This window comes from Danio aesculapii, chromosome 16 (genome assembly GCF_903798145.1).
Source record: "Danio aesculapii chromosome 16, fDanAes4.1, whole genome shotgun sequence".
In the NCBI taxonomy this organism is placed as follows: domain Eukaryota; kingdom Metazoa; phylum Chordata; class Actinopteri; order Cypriniformes; family Danionidae; genus Danio; species Danio aesculapii.
In genome coordinates this window covers 29,492,193-29,504,278 of record NC_079450.1, presented here as the reverse complement: position 1 = coordinate 29,504,278, position 12,086 = coordinate 29,492,193, and the positions used below count along the sequence as shown (strand labels likewise).

General features: G+C 32.6%; 1 protein-coding gene across 4 annotated transcripts in view; it reads left to right on the top strand.

The window, feature by feature from the left end:
- The first annotated feature begins 2,823 nt into the window (after window positions 1-2,823).
- virma (vir like m6A methyltransferase associated) overlaps window positions 2,824-12,086 on the top strand; it is a 37,941-nt gene continuing 28,678 nt past the window's right edge. For all 4 annotated transcript variants that reach the window (XM_056474960.1, XM_056474959.1, XM_056474958.1 and 1 more), the window contains exons 1-7: window positions 2,824-2,907; window positions 7,072-7,184; window positions 8,093-8,179; window positions 8,333-8,381; window positions 8,684-8,849; window positions 8,942-9,067; window positions 11,149-11,379. In XM_056474960.1, the coding sequence (XP_056330935.1) occupies window positions 2,845-2,907; window positions 7,072-7,184; window positions 8,093-8,179; window positions 8,333-8,381; window positions 8,684-8,849; window positions 8,942-9,067; window positions 11,149-11,379 (835 nt within the window). In that variant the 5' untranslated portion in view covers window positions 2,824-2,844. The remainder of the gene's footprint in view (window positions 2,908-7,071; window positions 7,185-8,092; window positions 8,180-8,332; window positions 8,382-8,683; window positions 8,850-8,941; window positions 9,068-11,148; window positions 11,380-12,086) is intronic.

Genomic DNA, 12,086 nt, shown 5'->3' with positions numbered 1-12,086 from the left:
TTTCAAAAACAAGCATATTTTCATATTTCTTTGTTCAACATTTATAATTGAAAATTCTTATTAGATTATTTATAAAACTGTAATAACTTACATTCGTAAATAAGCACTTTGTGGTAAAATAATATGGTAAGCACTTTGACAAAAATGTAGGAAATACATTTGTTGCATCAAAAAGTGTTGTTATTATTATCACCATCTGACATGCTGATCCAGTAAAAATTGTGTTTAAAATGTTGCTAAACTTCATTATTTGAACCTCATAATTTAATAGAAAATGAGGCGAATAACTGCAAAAAGTAAATTTTTTGATAGAAAAAAACCTCACCGCTTTCAATAGACTGACTATGGGCCTGTACAAGCATATATTTGCCTAACTCACTAGATTGACTAACTCCAGTGCTTCATAAACAGAGTATTTGTTAACATATCTCTCCTAAACAATTCTTGTATCTGTGACCTGGGTCAGTTTACACTGAAGGGCCTCAACAGTTTGAGTCTTTTGCATCTGTTACTGGATTCTTTCAGAGAGTATTGCATCAGATGATGAAATTATGGCTTAACTCTGATACTCATAAATCAATGCTAAACCTTTGTATAATATACTTTCAATGTCAAGTTATCCATAATTATTATCATCTATTCATTTATAAATTTGTTTGGTTAAATGGCTTTAGCGCAAGGCAAGGCAAGTTTATTTATATAGCACATTTCATACACAGTGGCAATTCAAAGTGCTTTTACATAAACAGGAATAAAAGAGACAAGTATAAGAAAAATAAAAACAAATAATAAAAATACTGATAAAAACAGATAAAATGTGTTGAAACAAGTTATAAAAGAATGAAAAAGAACAGAACAACATAATAGTGCGATCTGTCGGACGTAGCACAGTGCTCATTTAGGAAAGGCACAGCTAAACAGATGTGTTTTCAGTCTTGATCTGAACATGCCCAATGTTGGAGCACATCTGATCATTTCTGGAAGCTGATTCCAGCAGCGAGGGGGGTAGTAGCTGAAAGCCGAATAACCCTGCTTTGACTGAACTCTTGGAATTTCTTGTTTATATGATCCTAAAGATCTGAGTGATCTATTAGGTTTGTATTCAGTGAGCATATCTGTAATGTATTGAGGTCCTAGGCCATTTAGTGATTTATAGACCAATAATAAGGGCAACGTGCTGTTGCCTCACAGCAAGAAGGTCGTTGGTTCGAGCCTCGGCTGGGTCAGTTGGCATTTATGTGTGGAGTTTGCATGTTCTCCCTGCGTTCGTGTGGGTTTCCTCCTGGTGCTCCGGTTTCCCCCACAGTCCAAAGACATGCGCTTAAGGTGAATTGGGTAAGCTAACATTGTCCATGGTGTATGTGTGTGAATGAGAATGTATGGGTGTTTCCCAGAGATGGGTTACGGCTGGAAGGGCTTCCGCTGCGTAAATGCGTGTGCTGGATAAGTTGGTGGTTCATTCCACTGTGGAGACCCCAGATTAATAAAGGGACTAAGCCAAATAGAAAATGAATGAATAAATGAATGAAGTTAGAAGTTTCCAACAATCTCAAATATAGGGGAGCGCGGAGCACAGAGTAACGTGAGGTTAAATGTAACACAGAGTTTTAAGGTATTTAATGGCATGCATCCGAGGTTTACACCACAGTGTTGGCAGACATCTTCCTGCCAATTATTGAAAAAATTCGGCGAAATTTGAATGAGAAACACAGGACAAACCATTTTTGCAGCATAAAAGTATTTTTTATTATTCTCTTTATTTTTTTATTTTAAAACATCTGTGAAAGTATGAATGTAAAATCTTATATTGTTGTGATCACCGTCTTCTAGGCTAAAAGATTAAACCATTTTGAAAGATGTAAGAAACACACAGTGACTGCTAGCCAGTTTTTAGGAAAACATGACACAGCAGGGTTAGTTGTTGGACACTAATTAAACACACAAAATAATTTTTTTGAATTTTGAGTGTAATGTTGAGAACTTTTTAAATAAAAATGTTTTTTAATAGTAAATATTGTTTTAATTGAAAAAATATATATTTTATTGCTGATAATGCAAATAAATACATTCTATATTAATGGATAAATGGATAATAATGCAAATACATTCAAATGTGTTTATCCAATAAACAAATAAATTCATAAACACACTGTGCTATGTAGAATAAAAAGAAATGAGCCAATAACTGAGGAAATCTAGCTCCTAATTAAAGTAAACAAAAATTAAATTAACTGTGTCAAATCTGCCTTTGTAAGCATGTGTTACAACTAACCCTCTGTCTGTTACAACTTGCCCCGCAGGTGGGCTAAATAGTAACATTTATACTCCTGGCACTTTTGGCAATACTGCACAGAAACCATAGGTCCGGCGATCATAATTCCAGTGCTCATTTGTTGGTAAAAAAAATATGGTGTGTCTAACCCCATTACTTTGTTCATTATTTGACCAAAACCAAAATGTGTTACTTTGTGCCCCGCTCTCCCCTAGGCGTGTTTTCTAATCTTCTTTTGTGCTCAACACAAAAAACTCAAACAAGTAAAGGGTGAGAAAATTAGGAAAGAATTTACATTTTTGGATAAACTTTCCCTTGAATAAAGTTAATTATCAAAAATATATTAGCTCACAACAATAAACATGAAGGATACTTTTTTATTTTTTTTTTAAGTCACAGTTTGTTCTATGAGGTTCAATAATCGTTTTAAGTAAATCTCACGAGAAAGATTTGGTTTGCAAAGCGACCAAACATATTTTAACTAGGCTAAAAATGCCGAAAAAACATTTCTGACGTACGCCTTCATCCCGGAAGTATATCCCTTACCGGAAGTTCTAATGTGATCAAGAAAGATGGCGGGGGATTCTGCTATGGAGCTGCTTTTTTTAGATACGTTCAAGCATCAAAATGCAGAGGTAAACGTGCAGCGTTTTATATCTTCACCCGTGACTTTCAACGGGATGTTGCAGAGGCTATACGCTTTAACACACGTTAAAATATTTTCGTGGTTCTTAAAGTTTCCACTCTAGTAACGCACAGGGCGCTGGAAGCATTTAGCTTGCTAATCAACGTTACCACAGTAATTCATACATATCTAGTACATTCAAGGTAAAATACAACTCGTGTTTTCATAATTACTCGGTATTCTCCACTAAAACAATTACGCGAGCTGTGCTGTAGCAGAACAAGTCTAAAGTGAAGACAATGTTAAAGTTGTTTCCTCATTGCAAGCAAACTCGTGGCTATAAGCAAGCAGTATATAACGTTACTGTGACAAACCAAATATCTGATTTTCTTTATAATAACATGTTTTTGTGAACAAAGTGTAGCGGTGCTTGTTTAGTAACGTTTCCGGTTCTCATGAGCTTGGTTATCTGTCAGGAGCGCTTGTGTTTGTAAACAATATGGTCAGTCTGTGTAGAAAAACTTATAGCTGTATAGAAAGTGTTTGGAGTTGAGGTAAAGTTTGTTTTATATTCGAACTTTCTCCTTAATATCATTTCTGAAAAGTATTATTTGCAAATTCTAAATAGCGAAATTATAATAGTAGCCAATGACAATCAAAGTACGACACTGTTTACAGTCAATTAAATAGTGCTGATGTTGTTTTGACGTCAATTAAATGCGATTTCACACCTAATATTCAAATTAGAATGGTAAACAATATAAGGACGAATGTGTGAATATAAAACCAACTTTACCTCAGTGTGTTTGGAGTTGGGCCAAATAGAATTTACAAACCCCTGTGTTCAATGTATAATTTAGTTGTACATTAATTTTGAACTTTTTTTATATATACAGTCAAACTTATCATTGTTCCTGTGAAGTTTTAATGCCTTTTCAAATATTTCCCAAGTGGTGTTTAACAGAGAGAAGTTTTTCTTTAATCTAGTAGTTTTAACTACTAGTTTATAGTAACTAATTTCTTTTGTCTTTGCCACGAAGACAGTACATAATATTTTACTAGGTATTTTCCAAGATACTAGTTTTCAGCTTAAAAGTTAATGGCTTGACTAAGTTTTTAGGTTAAATTGGCAAGTCAGTGGACAGATTGTGGTGAAGTTGGTTTTATATTCGCACATTCGTTCAGTGGGCAGCAACTTGTGACATGCTCCCTATATTGTTTACTATAGTACTTTGAATATTTGAACTGAAATTACATGCAAGTATGACTTCAAAAGAACATCAGCACTATTTATTTGACTGTGAGCAATGTTGTACTTTGATAGTCATTGACTGCTAATATAATTTCACTATTTAGAATTTGCAAAGAATATTTTTGTTAAATTATATTATTAAGGAGAAGGTCGTATGAGTGAAAATAAAACCAACTTTACTTCAATAGTGGACAGTGGTTATTTCTGTATTTTTTGAGAAGGGTGTTATTAATTTTGACCTTTAAAATTACTTTAAAGATTAAGAGCTGCTTTAATTATAGCCAACTAAAAGAAGCGTTTTCCAGAAAAAAATGTAGAAAACACTGTGAAAACTTCCTTGCTTTGTTAAACATCACTTGGGAAATATTTTAAAAAGAATGAAAATTTCACAAGAGCTAATAATTTAGCTTTAAACTATAAAAAGCTTTTTGACCTCCCTTTTATAGTCTCATCTTTGTGTGTAAATATTTTTTTGCTGTGGTTGCTTGAATGTTTTGTTCATTATTTCTATGATTGTGTGTCTGGACTGTAAGGGCTTTATTTCAGTGTGGTATGTTTTTAATATAGTTGTAGTTTGTGTGATCACATCTGATTCGCTTGGCTAAACTTTTTTAGACAAGCAAAAACCTGCATTTACAACTAAATGTTGACAGGCAGTGCATTAATTAAAAAGAGAAGGATTGAGCAAAATGGACTTAACATAATGTAATTACGTGACTAGGGCTGTCACAATAATCTATATCGTCTTAACGCACAACACATAAACATGACCACATTCATTTTTGGTGATGCAATATACATTTCTATCCCTATTAGAGGTGTCCGTGTCAGTATGGTTAAAAAACACTGTAGTATTTTCTATAAATCACTATAGTATATTTTCATGTGAGTGTCTGACAACTGAAAATAGATTTGGTAGCTGATATTGCAGCCTCTGTTACTTTTTACCTTGCATTTTTTTCTCAAAATGTATTATTATTTATTTAGGATATCCACATTCTGATTCCAGTGCCTAACTATTAAACTGTTTAAATGACTATAATTATATGAAATTTTCTTAAGAATAAAATATTATGTGTTCTTTGGAAAAGTGTTCTTATTCTGACATTATATAATAAGTGACAAAAAATGGTCCTAAAATGACAGTAATATCGTTTATCGCAATATATTTTGGTGCATTATATTGTACAACAAAATACAGATATCGTGACAGATCTATGAGTATCTATATAAACTAGGCAACACTTTATTTTGATGGGTCTTGTTCAACATTTGGTTGTAAGTACAAGTTAACTAGCAGTGACTAAACTACAGCATCAATAGACTGTCCCCATAATATCTGCTAACAGTTTTATGAAGGCCCAACACCACAAATTTGGCTGACAATGAGTAACTTTGTAAGTATGTGAACTTCTTATCTCCTAGTCCTAATAGCAACCTAACAGTTTACTAGTACTGAGAGTTATTTTCAACAGCATGCCTATAGGGGACCTCTGAAATGAAGTGAAACCTTTAGTTTCTTTAAATCTTCAGTAACCGATTACCTAAAATGGCTTGGCGGTTAATTGAAATTTATATATATATATATATATATATATATATATATATATATATATATATATATATATATATATATATATATATATATATATATATATATATATATATATATATATATATATATATATATATATATATATATGTGTGTGTGTGTGTGTGTGTGTGTGTGCGCGCGCGCGCATGTGTGTGTGTATATATATATATATATATATATATATATATATATATATATATATATATATACAATTAAAATAAAAAAAATTAAATACATATATATATATATACAATTAAAATAAAAAAAATTAAATACATATATATATATATATATGAGTAATAAAAGTGCTAATTATTTCTGATTTCTCAAATATAATTTAATTGTTAAAATTCCATAAAGTAGTCCATTAAATGAAAACAAAACAGATTGGGGCAAATGCACAAGGACTTATAATTTTGAATAAGCTATTACAAAATCGTTTCAGATGTAGTTTTTTTTCCAAAATCAATGTTCATCACTGCCTGACTGACATACAATATAAAATGGATCTCAGACCGTACAAGAAGCACTGCATAAAATCCCATTGTTCCATGCTATGTCTTTGGAATATGGAAATTTATTTTAGCACAGTATTTTTAGTGGGGTTTCTGTGCTCACCTGCTGCTTTTGATGGTGCTTGCATTTAAATGGATTTTTATCTCATTTTACACTTGAACAACTAAATGAATGATTTTTAAAAGTCTATTATTGATCATATTTAAATAACATTAATGCTGTTAAAGTAACCTTATGAAATCTTATTTACTTTTCACCTGAAGTTTATCGGAGGCTGAAAAGGACTATCTGTGCAAATACACCCCATTGAGGAAAAAAAAAGTTTGTTTGTGTGCGAGATGTTATATTTTTCATTGTTGACATTGTTTCACCTCACTGCAGTGTTTTGCCTAATAGTATTTTGGTAAATTCTGATAGCATATCTCTTGTTCTAAAAATGGTCTTGTTTGGGTGTGTATGCATGCATGTGGTCGGTGAGTGCTTTTGTATTGTTGCTTCGTAGAAACAGGTTGGACAGGCCAGTTGTCCCATGACTGAAGAAAGTTTGCTGAGGAAAGGAACCGTTCTGCCATTTTTAGATTCAATAAGAAACTTCAGAGAATGTTTTTTGTGCTGCTGAATACCTTGAACCATAGGAATCCTAATTCCAGGACTTCAACAGCTGAATAAGCCAGATTGTTTTTTTTCCGGTTGGCTGCTCAGTCAGGGTGTGGGCATGACAAATCTAGCCATTGCACTAGTCTGTCTGTGAAAACATTGATCCTGGTCTTGATGAGCTTCTTAACATATTTCTCTGTCTGTTCTATTACAAGCTGACAAATGTGGATGTGGTGCGGTTTCCTTACGGTGTCCTGATCACAGAAGTGCGAGTGATTCCCCCTGGCATCAAAGCACACAGCAACCTGCCTGACAGCAGAGCATTTGGGTGAGAAAACACACATGAACTCAAAGAGTCGTGTTTTAATGAAGTAAAAAAGACATCTCGAATAAGCAATGCTTACTTTATTAAACACTGCCATTTAAAGGTTTAATGTTGATTTTTATTAATGCTTAAGTGTTTTTATGCACACCTGGTCTGCATTTTCTTGAGCAAAAAAGGTAGTTAAATTACAGTATTGTGAAATATTACAGTGTAAAATAGTTTTTTACATTTAAATTATTTTTTAAAGGTAAAAAGAACAGCATTTATTTAAAATATAAGAAATAACACGCTTATAAATAATACTCTTTTGATCAATAAAATGCATCCTTTGTAAAAATATTTGTACTTTTTATTTAATTGGTATTTTATATATTATGTAATACACACAAATATAAAGTCACCTACTTGACATAGAATGACCGTTAGCAGGGCTTCTGCCATGTTTACAGTGTGTACAAACTGCCCCAGTGCTGCTATAGTGCACAATAGGCCATGAGTAATACTGTGGGATCTTCACAAGAGAAATGGCTGGAGGACATTGGAAAAAGGTTTCTGTGGACGCTATTGTTCCTTCTTTAAAAACAGAGCCACCACACCTCTATTCTCCCACCACTCTCAGCTTTTCCCCATGACCTCATCCCTCATCGTTCTTGTCTCCAAATCTAAGAAGAGAACAATGAAAGAAAAGCAAAAAGTTCCCTTTGATGGGACACGCTGTATACTTAATTGCTTATTCTGTCCTTTTGAAAGCGGTAAACACAACAATAAATCTATTCTGAAAATATGCATTTATTAAGTTGGCCTGATTTACAAGCAGTTTTAATAAGCAGTAATCACTTATGATGATACATAGGGGTTTCAGGTTTGAATTTTGACAGTTACAAAGCCCCTTTCCTCCTGTGTCTCATCAGGGAAACTGCCCCTCACGCATTCCAGTTGGACCTGTTCTTCAACAATGTGTCCAAACCCAACGCCCCGGTCTTTGACAGGCTGGGCAGGTACTAAATAAACTCACACACACACACACACACACCTACACCTGTGTTGGACAGGCTCAGCAGGAAATACAGTACACTGTTTCACAAATCATTAGCTGAATAGATGCACTTTTTAATTGTTCAAATCACTGATATCTGTTTGTTTTTTATTAGCCTTGAATATGATGAAAACAAATCAATCATCTTCAGACCGAATGGAAAGGTAAGAGACCCCCCTTACTGCCAGCATCATATTTCCGTGTGCAACTAACACACATTTAGTGCCAGTATGCTTGTGGTTTCACCAAAACTGCTGACAACTGCTTTCTTCAGCGCTACGAACACTTGAAAAGCATTTTCCCAAATCCACGGAGTATTTGCACATGCCTCTGTAATGACTAAAGCTGTCAGCTCATGCACTCACATGGCCTGTAGGCAAATCAGACCTTATTTGTGTTTTGGACTCTTTGCTCCTCCTTCTCAGAGATGTGTGTTGATTTTGATTTTGCCTTTGTGTTATTAAAGATAAACACAGATGGGCTGGTTCTGCGTGGCTGGTACACATGCTTGACGTTGGCAGTGTATGGTACAGCCGAACGCCCTCACAGTCATGAGCGGGACTCTCCACCACCTCCTCCACCTCCTCCTCCCCAACAGCAGCAGATCGGGTCCAAGAGGCTCATTAAGCTTGGTTAGCACTAATATATATTATGCAAATTTATCTCTGGAAGTCCTAGCATGAGATGGAAAAGTAAGTGCCATTTGTGTGTATGTTGCTGGCAGAGTGGGAGAATGAAGAGCAGTTTAATGGCAGCCCACCCAGACCACAACCCAGAGGTCCACGGACACCACCGGGACCACCTCCGCCAGATGATGATGAGGAGGAAGCAATGCCTGCACCTGGTCAATGTATGTCAGTTTGAAAATGATTAAGTTTTCTGCTATGGGAAAAAATATGAGACCTTTTGAAAATGCTGCTGAAATTCCGTCCAAATTTAAACATTTCTTCCCAAAAAGCATTGTCATTTGGAGCGTTTTATTTTTGCATTAAATTCCATCTGCACGTCGGTGCCAATAGCCTAGTTGTTAGTGCGTCGACATATAGCACTCAGGTGCTCGCGGCGACCCGAGTTCGATTCTCGGCTCGAGGTCCTTTGCCGATCCTTCCCCTCTCTCTGCTTCCCATACTTTTCTGTCTGTTAATCTCCACTGTCCTGTCAATAAAAGGTGAAAAAAAAAAAATAATAATAATTATAAAAAATAAATTGCACAAAAGTGTTCATATTCATTTTAGGCAACCTAACACTAATGTTTTAACTTCAGAAGAATAGAATACCCATTATTTTTTATCACAACAAATGAAAACATGGTATTTTGACCAACAGGGTGTATGCGAAAGCATGCAGAAATACTTTTAACTTTTCAGTAACCTGGGTCAAACACTTCTGGTGAACTGTATGGCATTACAAAATCGGCGCGTTTAAGGTTTATTTTCTTTGAAAATTGGTGATCTTCACTGCCTGATTGATATATGATATAAAGTGGGTTTCAGATTGCACAAGAAGCACTGCGTTACATTATATTTTCCTGTGGCATGTCTTTAAAATCCAAAAATTTATTTTACCCCAGTATTTTCAATGTTGTTTCTGCGCTAGCCTGCTGATTCTGACAGGTATGTGCATGTTAAACACCTTTTCATCTTGTTTTACACTTAAACAACTAAATGAATGCTGAAGTCTATTTAACTGATTATATTTTAATTACATTACAACATTGATGCTGTAAAAGGAACCTTATAAAATTGGAAAAAGTCACATTAACCGTTCACTAGAATATCAGTATGGTAAGAAACACTAGTTATGCATATAACCTATTATCATTTTCTGAAAAACGCAAGGCTCTAAATAAAAAAAATTTTATTTGTTAAAGACATTTTATGAGACAATTATAAAATAAAAAAAAAGAAATAAAAAAAATGTAACATTTTACTCGCATACCTAATAAATCCAGGGAAGTGAGAATTGGTCTCCTAAATCTTATCAATCTGTACACATACCGTGGGGTCCTGTAAAATGCTTCTGTTTTGAGTTTTCATAGAAAACTATATATATATAATGTTTGTGTTTTTATATATATATATATATATGTATATATATATATATATATATATATATATATATATATATATATATATATATATATATATATATATATATATATATATGTATATGTATATGTATATGTATATATATATATATATATATATATATATATATATATATATATATGTGTATATGTATATATATGTATATGTATGTATATATATATATATATGCACTTATTGTTTATTTATTAAATATGTATTTATTATTTATTTTATGTAGTTTCAAATGAAATGATTACTCCAGTCATTATTGCTTATTACTATTACCATTAATAATAATATTTATAATAATAATAATTAATATTAGAGTGATTTCTGAAGGATCATGTGACTCTGAAGATTGGAGTAATGACGCGGAAAATTCATCTTTTAAATCACTGGAATAAATTATTAAATTAAATGATAAACTACTTGTGAACAGTTATTTCATAGTGCAATAACATTTCACAATTTTACAATTTGTATTGCATTTGTGATTGAATAAATGCAGCCTTGGTGAGCAGGAGAAGCTTATTTTAAAACATTTAAAATCCTACTGACACCAAACTTTCGATAGTGCACATATATATTTAATTATTTCAAACTAACATTTTGAGAGACAGGTTAATAAACAAAACATTTCCATATGTTATAATTAGTTCTGAATTTAATGTCATAATATTTACATTGTTGTCAACTTTATATATATATATATATATATATATATATATATATATATATATATATATATATATATATATATTTATATTTGAACCCTTTTTGTTATTGCTTATTTGTTATGCAATAATCAGTTTATCTGGGCTTCACTGTGTTGTTTGTACATTAGGTCCAGTGAAGGTGGAGAACACAGAACATCAGGGTGATGATTACCTGGAACCCGTTTCACCTGAGCGAGGGTCTCTTCCTGCTGATGAGACGTACTCTGATGCAGAGCAGGAGGATGATGAGGGTCCTGCTGATGATGAAGAGGATGAAGTGCAGTCAGAAGGAACTGAAGGAGATGAAGATGATGAGGAAGATGAAGTGGGTGATGATGTGACAGATGAAGATGGTGAAGGTGAGGAGTTGAAATGAATACAATGTGTGCTGATGGGGACAAATAAATTAGCTGTTTCATGTGAGTGCAAGAAAGTGCTTCCTTGTAAAATAAATCTGTTACATAATATTAAATATGTTTATACTTATTACAATGCTCAGCGTAAATACGTACACCCCCTTTTGATCATTCATATTTTTTACAAATCTTTCAGTAAATATAGACAATAATCTTTAAATGTTTTAAAATAAGCTTCTGCTCACCAAAGTTGCATTAATTTAATCAAAAATACAGTACAAATTGTAGAATTTTTAATTGTTATCGCACTATAAAATAACTGTTCAAAAGTAGCTTCTAATTTAATTTAATAATTTATTCCAGTGATTTTTAATAACTAATTTTCAGCTTAATTTCTTCAGTCTTCAGTCACATGATCCTTCAGAAATAAACTCTTAATATTATATATATATATATATATATATATATATATATATATATATATATATATATATATATATATATATATATATATATATATATTATTGTTGTTATTATTATTATTAATAGCAATAATAATAATATTATTAATAATGGAAAAGTAATAAAAGCTATAATAACTGGAGTAATAATGTCATTTGAAACTACATACAATAAGAAAGCAGTTATTTAAAATTGTAATAAATATTTAACAACTTTTTTTTTCATTTAATAAATGTCGCCACATTTAT